Raw genomic sequence first — 25,657 nt, forward strand, 5'->3', positions numbered from 1 at the left:
AGCAAAACCTTAGCTCTTTATGGGTCTACTTCTTGCTGTATCTTAGAAACATCTAGAAGTTAAAATGCTGGGCTGTGTGGATGCACAAGCTACTTCCCACTGCCAGAGAGGGAGTTTACACTCAGAGAGATGCCTGGCCCTTGTTGAGTTGCTCACACAGAGCAGCTACGACCAGAAGAAAACAGTGTTCCAACTCCACTCATGTTTTTGAAGGTCTCAAGAGAAAACTTCAAAGTGGAGACCATTTCCAGGCAAACGTAACACCTGAAGAGCCCAATCCTCTTGATCCCTACCATTAGTTAGCTCGCCTTGCTAACACAAAAGCACACTTTTAACTGGATGCGTCCATCTGCGGACTTGACTGTTTCTCTTCCCTAGCCTTCTTCCAACTTGCAAGGTTCCTCTGTGCAGGCACCTGGTTGTAGTCACTCTTTGGTTCTCAACGTTGGGCTGTGCTACAGGAGATGATATGGGAGTCTGTTTATTTTTACCTGTCTTCTCTTCTGCCTGTTCCTCTCGAGGTGGTCCTTTCTCACACACAGAGACATTCCCTTCTTCAGGTTTCCCTACATTCTCCTCTTGGGTAGCTTCCTCTCCGATGTGTATCATGTGCCCGTTTGAATTTTCAAAGTTAACTGTTACATCTCCATCTAAAATCGGAAAGAAACACCTAGATGTCTAACTTGATGGCTTTCTTTCAAATTAGTTTCCCATTCACTAGGACTGCAGGATCTAGGTTTATGTTTCTGTCCCTGGGAACCGAATCACCATGATTTCCCATCTAATTTCTCTTAAAAAAAGAGTTTTGAGGGAAAGCCAACAGTGGACAAGGATTCCTATGCCACCTCAAAACAGTCCACATGGCCACAGTAATCACACAGAGCCCCAGGCCAGCAGAGCTCCTCTGTCCTTGAATTTAGGTTTTGTTGAAGTAAACATTTAGGTGTTTCTTTTGCATCCAGAAACTGAATGAAGGAATGATCTGGAAAATGGAACAAACATTGTAACATGTCAAAACCACAAGGTGAATGCAAATATACAAATAACATGAGATGCATTTACACATACAGAGTGGGAGAGCAGAGGATTTCCAGGCGCTAGCATCTGTGAGCATGCCAGACAGTGTCCACACTAACTGTGATCATATCAGACAGTGTCCACACTAACTGTGAGAGTGTCAGTGTCCACACTGTGTGCCAGACAGCATCCAAACTAACTGTGAGCATGTCATACAGTGTTCACACTCTACACAGCAATGTGACTGTGAGCATGTCAGACAGAGTTCACACTCTACACAGCAATGTGACTGTGAGCATGTTAGCCAGTGTTCACACTCTACACAGCAATGTGACTGTGAGCATGTTAGCCAGTGTTCACACTCTACACAGCAATGTGACTGTGAGCATGTTAGCCAGTGTTCACACTCTACACAGCAATGTAACTGTGAGCATGTTAGCCAGTGTTCACACTCTATACAGCAATGTGGCTGTGAGCATGTAAGCCAGTGTTCACACTCTACACAGCAATGTAACTGTGAGCATGTCAGACAGAGTTCACACTCTACACAGCGATGTGACTGTGAGCATGTTAGCCAGTGTTAACACTCTACACAGCGATGTAACTGTGAGCATGTTAGCCAGTGTTCACACTCTACACAGCAATGTGACTGTGAGCATGTTAGCCAGTGTTCACACTCTACACAGCAATGTGACTGTGAGCATGTTAACCAGAGTTTAAACTACACAGCAATATGACTGTGAGCATGTTAGCCAGTGCTCACACTACACAGCAATGTAACTGTGAGCATGTCAGACAGCATTCACACTCTACATAGCAATGTAATATTCCCTTTGTTCAGGGAAAAGTTTTTTTAAAGCTAATTTTATTTTAAAATTTTCTTCATTATGGATACAGTAAAAGATAATTATAGTTAGAAAACATACGTCAAAAACTAGTTATAGAAGAATTTTTAAAATTCACAGCTTAAAGTAAAATTCCTCATGTAGTCTAAATCATAAAGACTAATTTTAACCCCTGACCTTTTTTAAGTCCTGAAGATGTTTAAAATTCAAGGGATTTGCAGAACTCAGTGATGCTTGGAGAAATTATTCCAGTAATTATTCTCACACAGGGAGACACATGAGAGGTTCTGCTAGCACCGTAAGAGAAAAATTAAGGAGCCTAAGTTTTGACTTAAACTAACTGAAAAAAAAAAGTATATCAACAGAGTTGTTTCTATTCTGTTTTAAATTAATTTTTTTGCAATCATTACAACAGAGATCATTTCTCAAAATTTCACTGATTGGCATCATAATGAAATTCACAGTCCTTGTTAAAAAAATCATGACATTTTTCATGAGGAAGATATACATGGAATTATGCCATGTTAAAATGAAAATGGACTGTTACTCAGTCATGTGGTTCCTAAGAACCTATATCCGATTCCCGTAGAAAACTAAAACAGACAATAATGACACGAGGCGATGCAATTGCAACTAAATCTTCACAATTTCCATAACATGAAGTGAGAATTACTGGACTTGAAGCAATTAGTTTCAAAAAGAGGAAAAGGAGACATAAAATACACTGATAAAATAATATAAAAAGGACAGTTCTAAACAAATTAGAAAAAAAAACCCCACTGTCTTATATATAAATCTCTACTTTTTAAAGCAACTCACATAAAGGTTTTATTTGTGTTTTCTGATTTTTTTTTTAGTTAGTAGTGTACCAAACTTATGTTCATAACAATTCAATGGTATTCAGGTTAAATAACTTATTTTTAAAACACTAGGGAAAAAACTATAGATAATTTGAATTGTATCACAACAGTATGCATGAAAAACAGTCAACTACGTGGAGAGGTACTTACTCTGAGTCATGAAATAAAACTAGTACATATAAATGTAATGGCAGAAGAAAAAAGACCATTCATACAAAGTATTAAGTTCACGAAATGAGAGAACTGAAGTCACTGAGTAGTGTCTATATCTTGAAAGTTTTCCTAGAAATCTCTCTTAAGATTTTTTTTCCTCAGAATTAAAGTAATTTCAGTTCCTGAAATAGTAAGTTATGCATTTGAAATACCAGCCCAGGAAGAGAAGACGGTGGAGAGCCAGGCCTAGGTTACAGGAACACGTGACAAAGGCTGGAAGAGTCTGTGGGTAGGTACTAAGGAGGGACACCCACAAAACTCACATGCAACTTAAAGGAAAAGCAGAAGAACAGTTGCACAGCTAAGACCATGTGTGGCCCAGAAGAAAGTGATTCATCAGACTACATTCAGAAAGTGACTCACCACACTAGAAGATGTGAAAAGCAGGTCTCAGGCAAGCAGGTCAGACACTTACATGCCCTTATGTAACTGCTCCAAGAAAAGATGGAGGGAAGAAATAAATGGGGGACTAGACCATCTGTGAGACCTTCTCAGGAGAGAAGACCATTTTGGTGAATTCTCAGATTGAGGTCAAGCTTGGTGTGGAAAACACAGCATGAATGGTATAATAACCATAGCCAGTTAGCTGTTACAGCTTAGGGTGGGATGAGATCACAGCCAGGGCAGCTGGAGGGACTTAAAAAGTCTATCTGGTCTACCAAACAAAGTTCATAATTGATAATAACTGTCAGGCACAGTGTCAGGAAGACAGAGGCCTTAAGAGAGTCCTCAACGATGGAGAGAAGCTGTCTGTCACAAGGTGAGCAGCAGGAGACAGACTTTCAGATAGGAATTCTCAAGATAATGGTTTTGTGGAAGAGAAAGATGACTACTATGAATAAATAGAAAACTACTTTCTCTAGCTCTTGGCTGAAACCTGGGAGATCTCCAAGGGGGCATTCTTGGGCACTTTTGAACATTCTAGTGTTCTACAGGAGAATGGTGCCAAATTACAAAGTAAAACTCCGCAAAGCCCACAACACTTTTGAACGGGAGAAAGCATCTGGCCTGTAAGCTCCACTATCAATCCCAATAACAGGTTTCCCCGCTCCTTTTCATTAAGATTTTAATTTTATTTTTAATTGTGTGCATGTGTGTATTTGTCTACACATAGGTGTGTAAGCAATCCCTCCAAGTCCTCTTTTCCTTTCTTTAAAGTAGTCTCAAATAAGGGATGCTAGACAAATGGATAGGTCACTACATAAGGCTGATTACCAAGGGTTCATCTCAAAGGTTGTGCTCTCTGTTGCCTCTGAAGACTGATGGGAATGAAACTGGATACCATATGCCTGCCCCCTACATACCTACTGTCTACATGCCAACCTCTGGAAGCTAGCCCACTGCCCACCTATTTTCTGAACGCCTACCTCCTGCACGCTGATGTGCTGTGTACCTACCTCCTATATGCCTACCTCCTGCAAGAAAGGGGAAGCGTGAGCATTTTTCATTTTTAAAGCCCGAAGGCAGGAAACAAATAGCTTCAAGGTAATGGCATACTGAAAAAATACAAAAAGCTCATTAACAAAGATGAGGGGGGGAACTTGACAAGTCAGAAAGGGTGAGTCGCAAATTGTGAGGGCTCGCTCAATCAAAATGGTATTACTTCATCCAGGCCTTCCTCACTCCTGAAGCAGCCATGTGTTTCCATGCTGCAGCACAATGGGATTATGCTGATATTGGGGGAAATGTGAAATTTCAATTAATATACAATATATGCCCCCAAACGTTATATTCTTTGTAAGGGACATATATGATGTATCTCTATATATATAGAGAGAGGGAAGCATCATTATTTAAATTCCAAACAATGGCATATCATATCTTCCCATTAAGGTCTCAGCATTAGTACCTTACCCCAGTAAACTTGGGCGAGGAACAAGCTAAATGTTCTTTAGTTTTAGCAGCAGTGCGAGAAAACAAAATAATGTGCAGTTGTTCACCTGGAGAAATAACCAGCGTTGGTGTGTTCTGTGAGGGTCAGTCTTAATTTCTACACAATACTTTTTGTCTTTTCTGACTAACTTCTGTCCTTTAGAGCATAAAGATAACAGGGAGGGAAGAAAAGAGGGAGGTGGGGGAACCCAACCACCTCTGGGAGAAAGTTATCCGAATTATCAGTGGTGAGGTGAGAGGCAACAAGGCTCAGAGAAGTGCAAGGAGAACAGATTCCCTTGGGGGACAGCATAAATCAGATTACTCTGTCCATTCATGCTTTATCGGTTTGTGTGTATCAGACAACGTAAGGGATGTGCGGCACGGCTGCAATTTCTCTTATTGGCAGTGCTGAGAAACAAGGAAGGCATGAACAAACGGGAACCGAACTCACTCAAACAATTGAGTTTAGCTTGAAGAATAGAGCTCGAAGTTGAGCTGGGAAGGAGCCCCGAAGCACCTTGACCTGTATCCCTGCCCCCCAAAGCAGCAGCCTGGGGAGCACACAGTTGAAAGGCTATGTAGAAAGGCTGACTAGAAAAGTCACTGGGCTCCTTTTCTATAACACATTGGCTTCTTGGGCCCCCACAGGTGGAAGCAAGATTCCTGTTGTGTACTGCCAGTCACTTTGTCTGACAACCACCATAGTCACTTTAAATCCCGTAGGAAGGAAGAATCCAATTAGTTGAAATGTAAGACAAATTTCCTCACCTTGATCAGGCAATTCCTTAAGCAGGCCCCTTCTTATCAGCTCCTCTCTACTTTGTCTGGTGGATATCTTCCTCTCTAATACTTTTAAAAAGAATAAGCACAAAGTAAGAATCAAGTCATTGCTTCCAACAGTCATGAACAATATGCAAACGACTTGGCCCATTCATTCTGTCCTCATGAAGACTCAGACACACACGTTTGTTTGTTTTGTTTGTTTGATGCCCACCAAAACCACTCACCTAGTGTTTAGTGACCACAGTAAGGGCACAAGCAGATCATGATCTAAGGCTCAACCCTGAACCTGGCCAAGATGGTCATGTTCGGAAAGGAATCCAGACATATTGTTGCATACAAGGCATGGAGGAGCACAGAGGGCACTTAGCATCTTTCCTTTGATAATGATGCTTTCTAAAATGTCCACTGACAGGGGCATTTGCAGTGAGGTAGGCAAGTGTACTCCTGGAGACAGTCATTGGAAGTGAGTAGATCTCTGTGTTCTCTGCATATATGACTCCTGGATTTTACACATGTACATAAATGACCTGTGTATACACCACATGAAAGTAGGAGACCGTCCAAGGGAAAACGGGGATTAATGAGGATGGGGACTGGTGGGAAAGGGGGTGGTAGAGGGCATGAGCAGGATACGCTTCAAGTACAATGTATACTTGCATGACAATGTCCTTATATAACACACGGCCACGTACAATGGATAAGCACAACGAAAAGAGGAAAATAATGATAGAAATGTCGAAAACCCAGACAACTGTATGGACTTTCAGAAGAGTTAAAGTTCCTTTCAAAAGCCTTTAAAATTATATCCGTGAATCAACCAATCAATCTGTGGGTGCCAGGGTGTTCATGCAGAAGTCAGGGAGCAACTTTTGGAAGTCAGTTCGTTCCTCTCACCATATGGCTTCCAGGGGTTTAACTCGGATCATCCAGTGTGGTAGCAGGTGCCTTTACCTGCTGAGCCATCTCGCCTTATTCACATTAGTTCATTTTTTTAACATTTAAATTTAATTTTTACTACTACTTATTTTATGTGCATAGACGTTTTGTTTGCATATATGTCTGTGCACCATATGCATGCACGGTGCCAGGAGGAGGAGGTGGGGGAGGAGAAGGATTGTGTCAGATCTCCTAGGACTGGAGGTTATAGATAGCTGTAAGCTACCAACTGTAAGGGGGTAACTGGGTCCTCTGGAACCGCTGAAATTACTTCTTAATGCCACAAATTCTAAACAACAAACACAAAGCAAAACAAATCCCCAAATCAGAAACGACCCACATAGTTCCTGTAAACATTCCACCTGAATCCTGGTGGAAAGGGATAACTTTAAGTGTTTGCTTTTTTTTTCTCTCTCACACTAGCAACTCAAAAGTTCACTACAATGGCTCTCCGTAACTAGAGGTTCTGGTATGACCCTTGACAAACCTCAGGAGAATGAAGAAGGGAAGTGGGGATAGGTAGCTTTTGAGGCAAGTGAAGGGAAGGGAATCAATCTCTACATGGATTCTTCTGTCTTCTGGAAGCAATCTCTATTCCCAATATATCTTAGTGTGGGGCTTAGACGGTGGATGTAGGGCTTCAGTGGCACTGAGAATGCATATCTGAATCTTAACACACCACCAGCTTCACTTCCCATTTTCGGGTCCAGTAGGTGGAGGGTATGAACAGTAGACAATGGTTAAGTGCATGAAAGTCTTCTCTTAGTGTTCACTGAAGCAAGCTTCTTCTGAAGTAAAAAGGGAAGACTTTTCAATGTCTATAATGTTACAAATAGCACATGATTTTTCAGGAGTCCTGGATGTTAGTCCCAGGATACTGGCAACAAGGCACTCGATATTGGGCAGCCCACATCAAGTTTTTGTGCTTCTAATCTACCATCTACAAAATGGGAGGGGGGTTCAAGACTTGGTGGTCACTAACTCAACCAGCTCAAATACTGTGGAATCCTGTGTCTTCAATGAAGGCCATTCCAAAGTCTTTGCTTTGTACACCTTTAAAAACTTTTATTCTTCACTAAAATTTTTTCTTTCTTCATCTAGAGACTAGAACATAGCTTGTTCACACTTAAGCTGGTCTACTGTAGATCCCAGTCCACTCTTGAGTCTGAGCTTTGAGATTTTGTTGGTTTAATTCTAACATAAACCTTGGCTTAAACAAATATTCCTCTATCTTCCCTGTATATGAAAAATTCTTCCCATTTCTTCATGTGAATTCCGTGAAGCTCCGTGCCGGCTCCTACCAGCGGTCAAAATCAACAATTCTGTTCTTTATTTCTTTACCTCATAAACAGGCGCTGATAGGAAAATACCATTAGCTGTTTGCTTGGACTTTGGCTGAGAGCATTTTAAACACATAATGTAGATAACTGTGTGAGGGCCAATGTGGACAAACTGCAGGCTGCTGGGTATGGAAGGTATGCTGTTGGGCATAAAATTCCAACCCCTGTTCTCCCTGAAGCACAAGAATCTTATTCTTCACCTTTTAAAATATTTGTCTTGTGTTTATACAGTGTCTGTGTGTTTGTGGAGCAGATTCACTGGACGTTCTTCATTGGCTCTGAGGGGTTTTGAATCGGAACACACTTGAGGGGTCATTTTGGTTCACCATGCACAGGGCAGAAGCATCATGGGAATGTTCTTGAAGCTTGCTCACCTGCTTCTCTACCTTCAGAGGCAAAAATCCTTATACATCTTTGAGGCCTACTTCAGCTATCCATGAGCCTTACTTCTAGGGAGAAATTTCCCAGGTAGTCCCCAGATCTCACTTGCTCTGACTTCTGCCTGTCAATCAAACTCAAGCTCTACTTGTCGCTGCTCCGTTATAGGAAGCCCTGTGTGAAGAGAAACCAGCAGGAGCCTGCTCCACAGTTCTCACCAGAAGCAGGTGAGACTGCTAAAGCCACCTGGGGCCTGGTTCCCAGTTGTCTTTGTAATTGAAGACCACACTAGTCTGTATAAGAAATTATAGTATAATGTATGTGTAGGAGTTATAGTGTTCCACAGCAATACTACAATATTGCCAGGGGACAAGGGGCACAGGTCACTGAAAACAATTCCTGGGTCTGTCCATGTTTCACCAATTAAGTAAACAAATGGGCCATGAATGCTTTCTTTCATTCTGATTGCAAAAGCGTGAGTTATTCATACACCAGGATCAAACACGTACACAATTTTCCCTGTCACTTTCTGCACTGGGTGAATAAATATTTCGGTATCTCAATCCTGATTACAACAGCACACACTCCAATTCTCTTGAGAAAGTGAAAGAAGCTTACTTCGATGGTTTCTCTGATGTCACACATAGGCTCTTATTTTCAAGTATTTTAAAAGAATCCCTCAACACAGCCAATGGCTGCCCATCTCCCTTTAGAGATCTTGGTTCCCTAGCATGGATCCCAGCAGTGCCCCTGTGGATGTTCTTTCTCTCACCCAGCGACTCCTTCCTGGCTCTCTGATACAGACTTCCACGCCTGATGCTTCTCCTCAGAGACTGTCTTCACCAAGACACCATACTCCAGTGTGACACACTCCATAATGGCCTTCGAGTTCTGATCAAAGGTTGGCTTACCAAAAGTCCCTTTAAAGAAGTCCTGGTGAATAGCTTGTCCCCCTCCTCATCCCTTTCCTCAGTCATCTCTTCAAAACCAGACTTGTACCCAATGCTATGCCCCCCAATGATGACATACTGGTTACTGTCACTCAAAATACACATATAATTTGTTGAAAAATGTAAATTAAAAAGAAACAGCCTTGTCCTGGTTCTTGTTTTCTGGCCCATCTTATTTTTTAGTCCAGGAGAAAGCCAATGAAGTTCATGGTACAGCCTCAAGGAACAAGGCCTTCCTGTCTTCTCTCATCTTTAAACTTTGGCAGGGCTAGGCTAAGGGAAAAAGTTTCCACTTGAGTCCTATGGATCGTGTGAAAAAGACTCTGTGTGCAGCAAAGAAAGGAGCCCACAGTGTGTGGACAGACAGCAGCAGCTAGCAGGGTGTAGCACAGGACATTATAAATGATTTATGATGTCCTTCTGGGCACGGAGTGACAGCCACGGAGCCTGCATTCAAGAGCAGCCAGGGCATATACCACCAGCTCCTCTTGGTAAGTACTTGGCCAGGGGTTCCTGTTACTCTGGAAGAATCTGGGAGAGTAAATCGTGTAGTCAGCCGGTCACTTGTGTTTTTGCTTGGCGAGGAAAGAGAGTCCTAATTCTCAATCCCAACACTGTTTAATGACCGAACGAAATAGAGTAAACAGGAGTCTCAAATAAGTGTGCCCTGTTATCTTCTTGGTTCTGAGTCATGAATGGGCTTGCTGGAAAACGGCAACAGGAACACAGAAAACCACTTGTCCTGCACTGGAAGTGTTCTGTAAGAGCTTGCTCGGCTTGGCTCCTCCTCAGAAACGCTGAGGGAAAATAGGATGGTGGAACATGGCCTCCTTTCTGAAAGAACCCTTCACAGAGATGAAGGTAACCCAGTTAAAGAAATAACCACCCATGCTGGCCAACACGCAGCAGAGTTGCGAAAATCTTCCAAAACATCTGAAGAATGTAAAGTGGAGTAACAAAGCCAACATTGCCTCCTAAAAACTCACAGGAGTCTGGCCCTCTTGTTGTTTGTCCAATTATGCCACTCCTGTACTCAAAATTCCTCAGACCTCAGAAGGGGCTGAGCTCCTTGGAACGGCAGCGATGCTCTACCACTGACCACACTAACCACATTCATTCTCCTTCCTTTCTCTCCCTTCGTTCCTCCCTCTCTTCCTCCCCTCTGTCTCTCCACACCAATGCTAAGGTCAAGCTTTACTTATCATTTTCTAAGCATCATCTTCTTTTCTTCAGCTCCATTTCTGTAGTTACGGTTTCTTTCTACAAAGAGATGGCTTCTCTAATCGCTCTGTGGTAAAAACATCCCTAGAGTTTTATGCCGTTTTCAAACAGCACCACGTGCAGGGCCCACTCTCCACCTCAGACACTTTCAAGAAAACTTTAGATTCTTTTCACCTACAGAATGAGGTGATATCTGCTACCTTTGGGTTCGTTCGGAGGCGATGACATATGCCAGGTAAAGAGCATAGGCTAACACCTACAGTCTACAGAGTTTTCAAGAAACCGAGCACTGATATTCATGCTCTAGAATGAGCCATGTGTACCTTGTTTGTTGCTAAATTCATGTGTGTGTATGTGTGTGTGCGTGCGTGTGCGCTATGAGTGTTCACACAACTCTAGTGGACACCCTGACATTTTATCCTTATAATATTCCAAATATCTTACTGCACACTAAGAAATCTAAATGTCTTTTATTTGGACCAGGGAGGAAAGGGATGGTGTGAGATACAAGGAATGTCTAGCATGCATATGTATGTATGTATATATGTATGTATGTATGTATATATATACATATGCGTGTATGCACACATATATACATATATACACAAATATACACACATACACATATATAAACATACATATATATATATACACACATATACATATACACATATATATGTACATATATATATACATATACACATACACATATATGTATGTATGTGTGTGTATATATATGTTTTCCCCCACTTGGGAAAACATCATTTGTGAGCCTAACATCCTTGGGTTCAAGGCTCTAAGCCACCTCTGGTGATTGGTTCAGAGAGGGAAACATGCTCAAATTGTACCACTAAGATCTAAGTCCAAGAAAATGTTGGAACAATATGGAATTCAAGCTTTGTCTTTCTTCTGGAGCTGGAACAACTAGCTTGCTACGATGCTAGAGTTGATGGTGAGAGCTTTGCCTCCACAAGTAAAGAGCTCAAGTTTAAAAACAAAACAATACAAACAAAACCAGAGGAGCACAGACTCAAATTGGGAGAAAGAGATTCCCAATTGCAGCTTTTAATTGCTTGGATCCCGCAGTGGTGCTCCCCCAGGGCTTTTCAGTCATACGAATCAATGGATTCCCTGTTTCCTGAGCCATTGTGATCTATACATAGTAAAGGGCTTGGCCCCACCAAGAGATTTTTGGTTTGAATCTCATTGAATTTCATTCCAGCAGAGACCAAAGGATCTCTCTGTGTGAAGAGTAGATTTAAGAAAGAAGAACTAAGTTTGCAACTCAGAAAGGCCTTTAGAAAGAGGAAGATGGAGAGATCTATGTCTCTTCCTTCTCTTGGGAAATTAGTGTTCCAACTTCCCTGAAGAAACCTAATTGCAATCATCTACTTCATTTGTCGCTTTGAGAACACTTTTAACCCCACCTTGGTATCTGAGGATAGGCTGAGTACCTGCTTTTAGTCCCTTCACACAAACAAGGGGTTTGAGATTTGGAGAGGGTAAGCATGTGTTTCAGTCACACTGCTAGAGTCTGGTTGAACCCAGGGGCACCTAAGGAAAAGTTCATCACTCTGCAGTGATGTTTACACCAAACTCGGCTTCCCCAATGTGGGGCACTGACTTCTCTTTCTCTTCTCCTTCATGAAATCAGACTGACTAGCTCTTAAATGTTAGCCTTGAGTGGATAATTTTTAGGCATTACTACAGTTCCACAATTCAAGTCACAAAATGCTAAGAAAAAAAAATGCTTTCTTGGGCTGGAGAGATGACCCAGTCAGTAAAGGTCCTTGTGCTCCCTATTTGGCTGCCTGAGCTCATAGACCCATATGGTGGAGGGAGGGAACTGAGTAGTTGACCTCTGACCTCCACATGCATGTCATGGCACGAATGCCCCTTCCCTCCCTAAATAAATAAATGTATTAAACTTTTATTTAAAATGTTTACTCTCTTTCTGACCCTTACCTTTTCCAACTGAGCCCTGTTCTAATAATAACACAAGCAATTATAACTACAAGTAAATACAATTAATTTTCTTTTGAAAGTGTGTGTGTGTGCATGTTCATGTGTATGTTCATGCATATGTTCGTGGAGACCAGAAGGTAACCTCAGGTATTATCCTCAGTAATACCGCCTAATGTCTTTGAGACAGCCTCATATTGTCCCCAAGTTCATGATCAGGCTAGGCTGGCTAGTGAGTCCTTGCTTCCCCACACCCTGACACTTCTTTGAGGGTTCTAGAGCTGCAAGTGAGGTCCCCAAGGCACGCCTGAACTCAAAGGATGAGTTAAATCCTCCAAAGGAGTTTCAAAGTGAGAAGAAGCACACGGTAAAGGATTTCCTTCAAGGCACAAGTTACCACCAACTCAGAGAATCGTTTGCAAGTACCAGATTAGGATTATTTCTGGAAAGAGCCCAAAAAATGGCTTATGTCCTATCTATGGAATGATGATTTAAATAACATAATTAGATTTAAGATTTGATCTTTCAACCCTAAATATTAGAAATTTTACTATTAAAAGTCTAGCTATTGTTCTAAGGGCGAGAAGAAAAGAAAATACTTCTAACAATATTACAATGCTCACACTCCTAGAAGCCAAAATTTACCGCTGTTCCTAAAGGAGACAAGTCTGGAAGCTACTATGATAGATCAATTCAACGCCCACGTTTTTCGTTCTCAAGACATAGAAGCCCATGACTCAAACAATGAGTAAGTCCTCTGTTCCGAGTGGGCCGGAAGTATTAGCAATCTCAGGAAGGTGATTAGTGGTCAAGGGTCATGTGTTACGTGAAGTACTTGCTGCTGTCCTTCCCTTTCCTACCCTGACTCTAAGCCCTAGGGAAATGTGGAAGCCAGAATTGGTGCTTTGGGATTCATTCAGTTTAATGGAAAGCTTGCACGTGTTCCGCTTTTTGCTCCTTCACAACAAAGGAGAGGGAACTGGGGTTTGACACAAAGACTCTGCTACCCCTAGAATAACTTCATTGACCTTCATTGAGGAAGTAATGGCTAGAGTAGCGGTTCTCAACCTATGGGTTTCGACCCCTTCTGGGGAGGTTAAATGACCCTTTTATGGGGTCTCCTATCAGATATCTTTCCGTATCAGATATCTGCATTACGATTCACAACAGTAGCAAAATTACAGTTATGAAAGAGCAACCAAAATAATTCTGTGTTTGGGGTTCACCACAACACGACAGACTGTGCTAAAGGGTGGAGGCATTTGGAAGGCTGAGAACCGCTCTAGATGGAAATGCTGTCTAGAGAAATGGCTGGAAAGGGAATCTCAGCTCTTCTGGGCTACTATATGCCTTCTCAACCCGGTTGACAGTGCCACCCACTAGTGGAAAGAATAGCCCAGAACTCCTGCTGCTGCTGCCAGGATCAGGGCTCAGGCAGCTTCAGGGAGCAATGAGCTGTCATCAGCACATGCTGTCTTATTTTCTTTGGGACAAGGCTGTCCACAGCAAAAAAAGATTAGATATGAAAGGCATTTCAGTAACAGTAGGCTGTCCAGATTGAGACACATTCAGTAAGTCTCTAATCTATGCTGGGAAGTGTGAGATTTTAATATCTTAGGCTGTTTTTTTTAACACAGGAAGCTGTGTATGTTCTTGAGTCTGTTAGTTTAGCTAGGGGCAAGATATACCAAGATACAACTTAAATAGTCCAGAGAGTAACCAGTCTACGTTAGAAGACTAGGGTAGGGACTATTTAATCCATGTTTACCCCTTTCCTATACATATCTGACCAGACCAGGCTCCAAGATGAAGAAAATGCTTGTTTCCCTGAGTGTATCATATACTTTGTTCTACACAAAGCAGTGAGAAGCTTTGCAGAGGACAGGATTCCTTTGATGAGAGCTGCCCAGACCTTAGTCGGGAAATGAACTACACCCTGTCCTGTCTGCCCCTGAGGGCACACGGCAAATGGTCCCTCTAAATAAAGGTTTTATTATTGAAAATAAATATACAAGTAAACCTTCACTGTGGATAATACCATAATAACATAATAATTAAGTCTCGACAGCAAAGTCATCCTGTAACACTGACATCATGGTTTTGCTCAACAATTTTCCTTCCCATTGCTTCAAATTCTCCTATGGCTAAAGGGGCACTGGGATCCTTTTATTCCTCTTGAGGATGGAGAGGCTGGAATGCTGTACAGAAATGTATTTCTCTTATTACACGGTGTAGGGTGAGGCCATGTGTATATATACACATATGTACAACAGCACAGACTGCTACATAGTATGTAAGTGTGTGTGTGTGTGTGTGTGTGTGTGTGTGTGTGTGTGTGTGTACGTACACAATTCTTAAGAGGACTAGAATGTTCTGTGAAGAAGCATTGTTTATGTAGAAATCTGTTATGTATAGTGTAGACTTCTACAGAATATTTACATAGAATTCTAGAATAGATATTAACTGTAACCTTTTAGAGTTTTCATGTTTAATAGATTTCTGCATGCCAAAACAGTTCTGTGCAAGACAGAGTCTAAGCTCCTGGAAACAAGCCTGTCTCTACATCTATACCTTACAATTTATTATCAGGTGAGGCAAGCTTGCCAGCTCTCTGGAGGCTTTGTCCCTCCCCATACGTGGAATGAGTAATTAGAACCTTATGAACAGATACTAGGACGGCTGAAACATAAAATGACTGGCACACAGCACAGATCACCTAAATATTACATTTTTACTCACCTCCCTCTCCCCCAGGATACACCTGTCTATTTCTTTTATTATACCCCACTGACACCTGCAGCTTGATATGAATACTATCCCAAAGGTATTGTACAGCACAGGAACGAGTAATGAAGTGAGAAGACAGTGTTCAAATACACACGCTTTTTTAATAACGAGCCCTGAAACTGAGATCAACTTCCTTAAATTTTCTGTGCCTCATTACTCGTTCACTGATAAAAGTAGAATTATGATTATAAAACATCTCATGGGACAATAAGGAAGACTACAGGCATTTAAACAGCCTGGTTGGGCCGATGAGAGAGCTCTGTGGGTAAAAGCAGGTGCCTTGTCAGTAAGTCTGACAACCCGAGTTCCATTGCTGGGACCCACTGGGCCAGCAGCAGAAGAGAACCAACTTCGAAAAGTGGTCCTCTGACCTCCACATTCCCGATACGGCATGTGGGTACAACAAACAAGAAAAGAGATAACATGGAACTGGGTACATTGAAAATGAGGATTGACTATCATTATTCATAGCTACACTGAGGCGATTCCTCAAAAGAGTCTCAAACGAGTAACGGAAATAAAGTTTATACCTCAAAAACAGAACATAAAAGTACACTTGTAGCAAAATGTCTCACGGAAGCACTTTCACACCTGTGAGGTGCTTGGTTTAAAGTTCTGAGGACTGAGCTGAATTGGAAAACTTGGCTGAAGGCACCATGTTCTAGGTGTTGGCCGTCCATCAGCGTCTGATTTAGAAGGTGTTTACGTTTCTGTTGGTATCACTCTGGCTTTAACCTGATTCATCTAAACAGCTAGGGAGCTGTTTAGTGGGTGCATGTTTCAATTCCATGACAAATGTCCTGAAATCCACTGCTCTCAGCCCTGTAGATGCTCTTAACCCTACAGACCTGTACACAAAAGGCCGATAGGGGGCACTTCTGTTATCATTTTAAGAATTAAACTTTAAAACATTTTTGGGCTCCAGAACTGATATGAAACTTCTTAAGTGATACACACACACACACACACACACACACACACACACACACACACACTGATGCAGAGTAAATGTTCGCATGATTTTCTTGTCCCCGGTCTTTGTTCCAATCATATTTTGTACTCCCCTTTTTTTCTTATATAGCCTCCTCCCCATAGTGGGTACTACTAAGCCCTTATATTGTGGAACAACAACAACAACAACAACATCCCATATGAGAATCAGTTTCAAAACTTAAGACTTGGGAAGTGGTTGAAGAAATTTGGGGATAGGAAGTGTCTGAAGCCCAGAGGAGTAACGGTCTTTCTCTTACCACAAAAGAAACGAGAATCGAGGTGACAACAATTCCACATGCGAAACAAATCAGGCAAGTATGTAAGCCCAAACCCAGTCACTCTCCAGGACTTAGTTCTGGTGATAAGGACCAGATCTGTATCACAGGACGAAAGGAAACGAAACCAAACAAAACCACAATGGGGAGTAATACACAGAGGAAATAAAATAATGAATGGGCTTCCCTGACCCAGACCTGGCTGGGAGGAGCTCCGTGCTACTTCTCCAAGCGCCAAAGAGACACCAGTGCAGAGCACAGTAAAACTGGGAAGTTCTCTACTGAAGAAAGCGATACAGACAGCCAGACACTCAGAGAGTAGCCGAAACTCCAATAGAAGCCTCCTTTTAATGAAGAGGTTGATAGGGTCATTAGCCTCCTTCCTCCCTACCCCATCAGAAACCAGTGCAGTGTAAGAAAAACCAGACAGTTAACTATGATACATTTCAGACTATTGGATATTTCCTAACATGTCAGTTATAACCAGAATTTAGAAAAATCTCTAGTAGCAAGCAGTTGCTTCTTGGTGGCTGTCTTCCTAGAATGCTCAGCAGAGAAGTTTTGCTTCTCCGAATTCTCCTGCTCTGGCAAACAGCAATGCCCCACCCCCACCCGGAACGGGCTGAGTTGTGGCAATATTAGTCTGCTTTCTGCAGCCACCGGAGTACAGACAAACCTAAGTTTGGATTAAACAAATGACATCCCATTCTCCAGAATGCACAGGAAGCAAGGGAGGCTCCCTCGCTCCTTTTAGAAACAGAGGTCATAGTTTACGCTGATCTGTGGGAGGTAAACTCCAATGGCATAGCTAGCCCATTGTGCAGCTGGCTATTTTTAAACCTGTGATAGATGGCTCCTGCATTCATGAAGCCACTGGTTTCACCGATGATGAAGACACAGCAACCTTCCTCGTGCGTGGGCTTTCCCACTAGAAGAGGTTGACCACAGATAATGCACAGCCCTTAAATGGAAGGTGGGGTTCTACTGATTCTTCCCATCTACCTGTGCATAGAAAAGTTGAATCAAGGAAAAAAAAAAACCCAGAGTAATAGATCCTTATTTTCCCTGAATACAGTATATCCATTATTTTTCATATGATTGTGACAAAATATCCTGACCGATAAAGGCAAGGTAAAGAAGGAATTGTTGAGGGGTTGGGGATTTAGCTCGGTGGTAGAGTGCTTGCCTAGCAAGTGCAAGGCCCTGGGTTCGGTCCTCAGCTCCGGAAAACAACAACAACAACAAAAAAAACAAAAAAAAAAAAAGAAGGAATTGTTGAGTACGAGGGCAGGGCCCATCCCAGCGGGCAAGGTGGAGCAGTAGAATCACGAGGTAGTTGTTCACGACGAATCCTCAGTCAGGAAGCAAAGAGCAATGAGTGCTGTGCTCAGCTTGTTTTCTGCTGGGTACCCAGCCCAGAGCCCCAGCCCAGAATGCACTGGGTACACCAGGGTAGGGCTTCCCACCTCAGGTAATCCAGTGTAGAGAGCCTCTCAAGAGCTGTGACCAGAGGCTTGGTTCCGTGAATCTACATCCCATTAAGATAACAACCAAGATTAAGTATCTCATGCTTCAGATCTATTAGCTATAAAAAGAATCTATTTCAGCACAATCACCTACTTCAGGAAAATCATAGAAAAGTTTTCAAGAAAGTATGCGTGATGCAATCACATGGTATCTCTTTGACCCACAGTCTTTCCCACACTCAGTTGGTCTGATTAAGTCAATTTTAATGTATACAGGAATACAATGATTGAACTAAGATACGCCCCCACCTTGCCTCTCCTGCTTTCCAATCAGTCTCTTCAATGATTGCACCACGTATATGCTTAAATATGTCATACATTGATGCAAAGACAGCTTCCCCACCCAACCCATTAAGTTGGCAAAATATTCACTTCATTTCCTATGGCCTTTTAAGTCTTTCTTGTGCAACACTGAGATATGACCTAAAGAGGGCTTGAAGATGAGTATAATTCCTGTCCCCCAAACCCAAAATGTCTACTTGCATTTGGGTCTGGGATGGGGTCTGACCTTTCATTATTCACTCCACAAACAGTTACTAAACGTCTAACAAAAGCCAATAATGATTCTACTTGCTTCAAGATCTTCACCAGAGAACCTGAAAATCCCTGCCCTCAGCCAGGCATGCTGTGCATGCCCGCGATCCCCACACTTGTCAGGTAGGCAAGAGGATTCTGTTTAAAACCAGCTCAAGTTATATATACACAGTGAGACTCTGACTTGAGGAAAAAGTGTAAGAGATAGTATCTGCTTGGAAGGCAAGTTTTTGCTTTAAAGAGTAAGGAAGAGGAGGGGGAGGAAAAGGAGGAGGAGGAGGAAAAGGAGGAGGAGGAGGAGGGGAAGGAGGAGGACCACCAAGAATGCTCTGGAGATAACTTCATAGCCTGTGCCATATCAAGAATAAAATGAGACTGACACCAAACATTACCAGATGTAGACATATTGGACTGAACCACATACAAGTGCTAGTGGGACTAGAAAATGGCGTTATGTTGGAAAACAGACTTCAAAATGTTAAACGGCTTATCGTCACAAGATTCAACGAGACCATTCATCGGTTAAACAACCAAGAGAAGCAGAAACATTCATCGATGCAAAGAACCACACACAAACGCTCACCAAAGCACTATCCAAAGCAGAAACAACTCATCCATCACTCAACGGATAAAATGTGCTGTATCTGTACGACGGAGAACCTTTCAACAGTGGAGAGAGACCTGGTACCAGTTATTAGAAGGACGGTCTTGAAAGCATCACGCTAAGTGGGCAGTGTCAGTCGTAGATAGATAGCGTGCATTTATAGTTAGGTATTTACACGAAATGTCAAGAAGAGGCAGAGAGCAGAGCTGGGGAGGGGCAAGGGAGGGAGGGGTGTTTGTGGGAATGGGATTCCTCTCAAGGAATGTTAGGAATGACGATGGTGCTCATTCCACAGCTTCTGAAAATTATTGTGGCCAATGGTAGATGAGGGAACTACATAGTGCGTGAATCACCTCTCCTCAAGGCTGTTGAAAAACAAACAAACAAACAGGTGCTGGGGGTGAATGAGGAATGACCAGGAATGACCGAGACAGATCCCTCTGAGAAGGTAGCATTCCATACTGAATTTACTGAAGGAAGAGAGGTGGCCAGTTAAAAGGGAAGGGATGGAGAGAGAGAGCCCTGCTTTGCCTCTCATTCGAAGGCACCAAAGTGAGGACTGGTATCCATCTATGATGAGAGAGAACACCCACCTGGCCCTATGACTATCACGAAAGCGATTAGGCAATCTTACGTCCTTTGAGTTCTGATTGTCTCATAGGTGAATCTGGCCAAATGCTGAAACAGCACGAGTGTCATAAGATTCCTTCCAAGAGGAGACACTTGCCAGTTCATTCTATGCAGCTGTTGTCACTCCAATACCAACCCGAGAGTTGCATGTAAGAGAAAATAAAGCTATAGATCAATACTACCAATGATTAAAAAGTTACCCAATATAAAACTGACAAAATGAGAGAGAGAGAGAGAGAGAGAGAGAGAGAGAGAGAGAGAGAGAGAACAAGCAGCAAGCATAATCCAGTGGAGTCAGGAATGTAGTTCAGGAATGAAAAAATATATCAAACATAACCAAATATATCAACATAACCAAATATAACAATATTCTAAAGAACAAAGCCCAAGTGTGATCACATGATTTAATACAGAAAGAGCCCTCAAGAAATCCAACACTGGGGCTTCTCTTCCAGAAGACCTGGATTTGATTCCTAGCACCCACACTGTGGCTCACAAATATCTGTAGATCCAGTCCTAGGAGATCCAATGCTCTCCTCTGTTGGTACCAAGCACATACATGATACACAGATTTACATGCAAGCAAAATACCATACACATAAAATAAGATTTATAAAATGAAACCCAATTATCTATTTGTATGTAACAAACAGATCAACAGACCAGGAACATGGAAGAATTCCTCAGCTTGAAAAAGCTCATTACAGTAAGCCTTCAAGCAATCATATTTAATGAGAATTTTCTCCTAAGGTTGGGAACCAGGAGAGGGTGCCTTTTCACACCATTCATTTCCTAGTAGAGCAGAAATGCCAGCTAATGGGGAGAAATGGTAAGAAACACACAGAGACGACGTAGAAAGAAATGCAACCATTTCTATACATGATGACTGACCCACACAGTGGGTCACCCAAATGAATGTGATACCATCGTGTATCTGTAGATGACAACAGAAATCAACATTTAGAAACATTTAAAGATACATACTAATTGCAACATGTAAAAAAAAACCCACATAATTATAAACTTAACATGATCCTCTTAAAACTTCAAAACGTCGTTGGGAGGAATGAAGAGTTGACTGACGGGAAAGGCGCATCAGTTCACAGATGATTCCACAAAGAAGACGTGAAGCAAATACATCTAAAATTTGGTAAGGATTTTTTTTTTAATTTTATTAACTTGAGTGTTTCTTATTTACATTTCGAGTGTTATTCCCCTTCCCGGTTTCCGGGCAAACATACCCCTAATCCCTCCCCCTCCCCTTCTTTATGGGTGTTCCCCTCCCCATCCTCCCCCCCATTGCTGCCCTCCCCCCAACAATCACGTTCACTAGGGGTTCAGTCTTAGCAGGACCCAGGGCTTCCCCTTCCACTGGTGCTCTTACTAGGCCATTCCTTACTACCTATGAGGTCAGAGTCCAGGGTCAGTCCATGTATAGTCCTTAGGTAGTGGCTTAGTCCCTGGAAGCTCTGGTTGCTTGGCATTGTTGTTCATAAGGGGTCTCGAGCTCCTTCAAGCTCTTCGAGTTCTTTCTCTGATTCCTTCAACAGGGGCCCCGTTCTCAGTTCAGTGGTTTGCTGCTGGCATTTGCCTCTGTATTTGCTGTATTCTGGCTGTGTCTCTCAGGAGCGATCTACATCCGGCTCCTGTCAGCCTGCACTTCTTTGCTTCATCCATCTTGTCTAATTGGATGGCTGTATATGTATGGGCCACATGTGGGGCAGGCTCTGAATGGGTGTACCTTCTGTGTCTGTTTTTTTTTTTAATTTAGAGAATACTTTATTAGTTTTTTTAATCAAACCCACGTATATAAGACCTTACATATTTAATACAGTGTGTTACCCCTGTACAAATGGAAAAAACTTAAGTTCAACATTTCTAGACCAATATGGCTGTTAATTTCTGTACAGTGCCAACTCAACACAGTAAACGGGGATACTTTTTTCGAAAGTTGACAGCACAGGTAAAGTTTCAAAAAATTCAAATTATATATCTGTATATATATATTTATATTTATATAAAAAGACCAATAATAGCAGTGTGTTATGCATCAACAGCAGCAACAGCTTTTCCAGGTTCTGCAGTCATCTGAACAAAACTGTAGAGACATCCAGCACACTCCATTAAAAAAAAAAAAAGTAAAAAAACAAAACCCGAGAAAACAGCACAGTTCTGTTACTCTTGTGGTACCTGGCACCATTTTTTTTTTTAAATTAGCTTCTCAATCATCATCTGGAAAGAAAACATTCTGAGCAACATCATTAAAAACAGCTCTGATAAAGCACGGTCACTACTACGTACCATAAAGCAGGTACAAGCTATTTTACATCCACAGAGGTATGATACAGTACTGTCCTACATCTATAATACTAGAGGATACAATTTAAAAGGCATTATTTGAGACTTGATTCTACTTTTCCAGCAGAGGGCCCAAAGGATGGTGTGACACAGCTTTGTAAAGAAACATACTCTAGACAGGATTTCCTTTCACTAGTGGCACACTTCTAAGGATTCATTCTCTCCATGAATGTCAGCTAAAACCGTTATTAAAAAAATGAAATATCCCTAGAACAAAACCGTATAACCACCGGATTCACATGAAGATGACCTAGTGGAGACAAGCTGGACCTCACCTTACCAACAAGCTATCAAATCTGTTATGTTTAAACAGTGAGACCTCCAAGGAAGGAGATGCCAAGTAGTGCTTCAAAGCTTCGGACCACAATCAAACACAGCATCCTTTTCAACAGAAGCAGAAGCTCATCTGAATATGCTCATGGATGCTGACATCAACATTTAATCATCTCCTCACTCATCCAGGAAGAGGGGGAGATCAGTTACTACTGTACTTTATTGTGTTCAACCAAATCACCATGTTACAAAAATAGCAAGCTGCCATAATAAAAAATAAGGCTCCTCTATCCAGCACCAGATAGCATCATTTTACTTTCAAGCCTAGAAATTGCACACTTGTATATAAACCAATCGAAGATGAGGATTGAGAGTTCATCTTGGTGGATTTTTCCTTTGATGAATATGAAGTGTCCTTCCTTATCTTTTTTGATGACTTTTAATTGAAAATTGATTTTATTTGATATTAGAATGGCTACTCCAGCTTGCTTCTTCTGACCATTTGCTTGGAAAGTTGTTTTCCAGCCTTTCACTCTGAGGTAGTGTCTGTCTTTGTCTCTGAGGTGTGTTTCCTGTAGGCAGCAGAATGCAGGGTCCTCATTGCGTATCCAGTTTGTTAATCTATGTCTTTTTATTGGGGAGTTGAGGCCATTGATGTTGAGAGATATTAAGGAATAGTGATTATTGTTTCCTGTTATATTCATATTTGGATGTGAGGTTATGTTTGTGTGCTTTCATTCTCTTTGTTTTGTTGCCAAGACGATTAGTTTCTTGCTTCTTCTAGGGTATAGCTTGCCTCCTTATGTTGGGCTTTACCATTTATTATCCTTTGTAGTGCTGGATTTGTAGAAAGATATTGTGTAAATTTGGTTTTGTCATGGAATATCTTGGTTTCTCCATCTATGTTAATTGAGAGTTTTGCAGGATACAGTAACCTGGGCTGGCATTTGTGTTCTCTTAGGGTCTGTATGACATCTGTCCAGGATCTTCTGGCCTTCATAGTTTCTGGCGAAAAGTCTGGTGTGATTCTGATAGGTCTGCCTTCATATGTTACTTGACCTTTTTCCCTTACTGCTTTTAATATTCTTTCTTTATTTTGTGCGTTTGGTGTTTTGACAATTATGTGACGGGAGGTGTTTCTTTCCTGGTCCAATCTATTTGGAGTTCTGTAGGCTTCTTGTATGCCTATGGGTATCTCTTTTTTTAGGTTAGGGAAGTTTTCTTCTATGATTTTGTTGAAGATATTTACTGGTCCTTTGAGCTGGGAGTCTTCACTCTCTTCTATACCTATTATCCTTAGGTTTGATCTTCTCATTGAGTCCTGGATTTCCTGTATGTTTTGGACCAGTAGCTTTTTCCGCTTTACATTATCTTTGACAGTTGAGTCAATGATTTCTATGGAATCTTCTGCTCCTGAGATTCTCTCTTCCATCTCTTGTATTCTGTTGGTGAAGCTTGTATCTACAGCTCCTTGTCTTTTCTTTTGATTTTCTATGTCCAGGGTTGTTTCCATGTGTTCTTTCTTGATTGCTTCTATTTCCATTTTTAATTCCTTCAACTGTTTGATTGTGTTTTCCTGGAATTCTTTCAGGGATTTTTGCGATTCCTCTCTGTAGGCTTCTATTTGTTCTCTAAGGGAGTTCTTTATGTCTTTCTTGAAGTCCTCCAGCATCATGATCAAATATGATTTTGAAACTAGATCTTGCTTTTCTGGTGTGTTTGGATATTCCGTGTTTGCTTTGGTGGGAGAATTGGGCTCCGATGATGCCATGTAGTCTTGGTTTCTGTTGCTTGGGTTCCTGCGCTTGCCTCTCGCCATCAGATTATCTCTAGTGTTACTTTGTTCTGCTATTTCTGACCATGGCTAGACTGTCCTATAAGCCTGTGTGTCAGGAGTGCTGTAGACCTGTTTTCCTCTTTTCTTTCAGCCAGTTATGGGGACAGAGTGTTCTGCTTTCGGGCGTGTAGTTTTTCCTCTCTACAGGTCTTCAGCTGTTCCTGTGGGCCTGTGTCTTGAGTTCACCAGGCAGGTTTCTTGCAGGGGAAAAGTTGGTCCTACCTGTGGTTCCAAGGCTCAAGTTTGCTCGTGGGGTACTGCCTAAGTCCTCTCCGCGGCAGCAGCAACTGGGAAGATCTGCGCCGCTCTTTCCGGGAGCCTCCGGCACCAGGGTTCCAGATGACGTTTGGTGTTTTCCTCTGGCGTCTGGATGTGCACAGAGTGCAGTCTCTTCTGGTTTCCCAGGCGTGTCTGCCTCTCTGAAGGTTTAGCTCTCCCTCCCACGGGATTTGGGTGCAGAGAACTGTTTATCCGGTCTGTTTCCTTCAGGTTCCGGCGGTGTCTCAGGCGCAGGGATCCTGCCGCTCCCGGGCCCTCCCCTACGGGAACCCATAGGCCTTATACAGTTGCCTCTTGGGCCAGGGATGTGGGCAGGGGTGGGCAGTGTTGGTGGTCTCCTCCGCTCTGCAGCCTCAGGAGTGCCCACCTGATCAGGCGGTGAGGTCTCTCTCCCACGGGGTTTGGGAGCAGAGAGCTGCTGCGGGCCAGGATCCGCGGGTCTTGGTAAGGATTTAATGCAATCCCAAAACCAAACCAAACCAAAATGAAAGTTCCGTCAAGGACAATTCTAGACTCTGAGCTGATTGTAAAATGCCAGTGAGAAGACAGAGAGAGTAGACTGGTTAGAATAGTTCCCAATGAAGAACAAAGCTTGGAGAAACCACACTCATTTTCAGACGTAAGCGCTACAGTAACAAAGAAAGCCAGGTACTCATGAAGGAGCGGACACGTAGATTAGGAGAACAGAACGTCGAGTCCAGAAATAGATGCACGTATGTGGCCAATTAACCGTGCAAAGGTGCAAAGGCAAGTCGAGGTGAAGATGAGTCTTTCCAGCAAGGATTGCGGCGAATCTCTCCACAATATCCCAGAAAGAGAGAGAGAAACTGAGCACTGCCAGATCGGAGAACTTCTGATCTATAAAAGGTCCCATAAAAACAACAAGAGACAAACTAAAGGCTGAGAGGAGATGTCCAAACAATACCAGACGGGGGCGATGCATCTAGAAACTATAGTCTTAAAACCAGCTGAGAGAAAACAGAACCATAAAAAGGAGCCGGAAGACTGACCTGACCTTTCTCAAAGACAATTTTTGAACTTGTGGAAAGGTAATTTAATGGAGAAAAAATGTATTATTTCAGCAAACAGGACTAAAATGACTCAATCAAACCTCGCACCTGGTGTGAATAGTAATCCCAAGCTGACTGAAATATGTACAATGTTGAATTATAAAAGCTTCA

General features: G+C 42.2%; 1 protein-coding gene across 11 annotated transcripts in view; it reads right to left on the bottom strand.

The window, feature by feature from the left end:
- Phactr2 (phosphatase and actin regulator 2) overlaps positions 1-25,657 on the bottom strand; it is a 269,278-nt gene that overhangs the window by 51,285 nt on the left and 192,336 nt on the right. For 3 of the 11 annotated variants that reach the window (NM_001437803.1, NM_001437804.1, NM_214458.3), the window contains 2 exon segments: positions 492-650; positions 5,579-5,659. The exons of 3 other annotated variants lie outside the window; for them this stretch is intronic. In NM_001437803.1, the coding sequence (NP_001424732.1) occupies positions 492-650; positions 5,579-5,659 (240 nt within the window). 11 annotated transcript variants of the gene reach the window in all.

This window comes from Rattus norvegicus, chromosome 1 (genome assembly GCF_021556685.1).
Source record: "Rattus norvegicus strain SHRSP/BbbUtx chromosome 1, alternate assembly SHRSP_T2T, whole genome shotgun sequence".
Taxonomy (NCBI): Eukaryota; Metazoa; Chordata; class Mammalia; order Rodentia; family Muridae; genus Rattus; species Rattus norvegicus.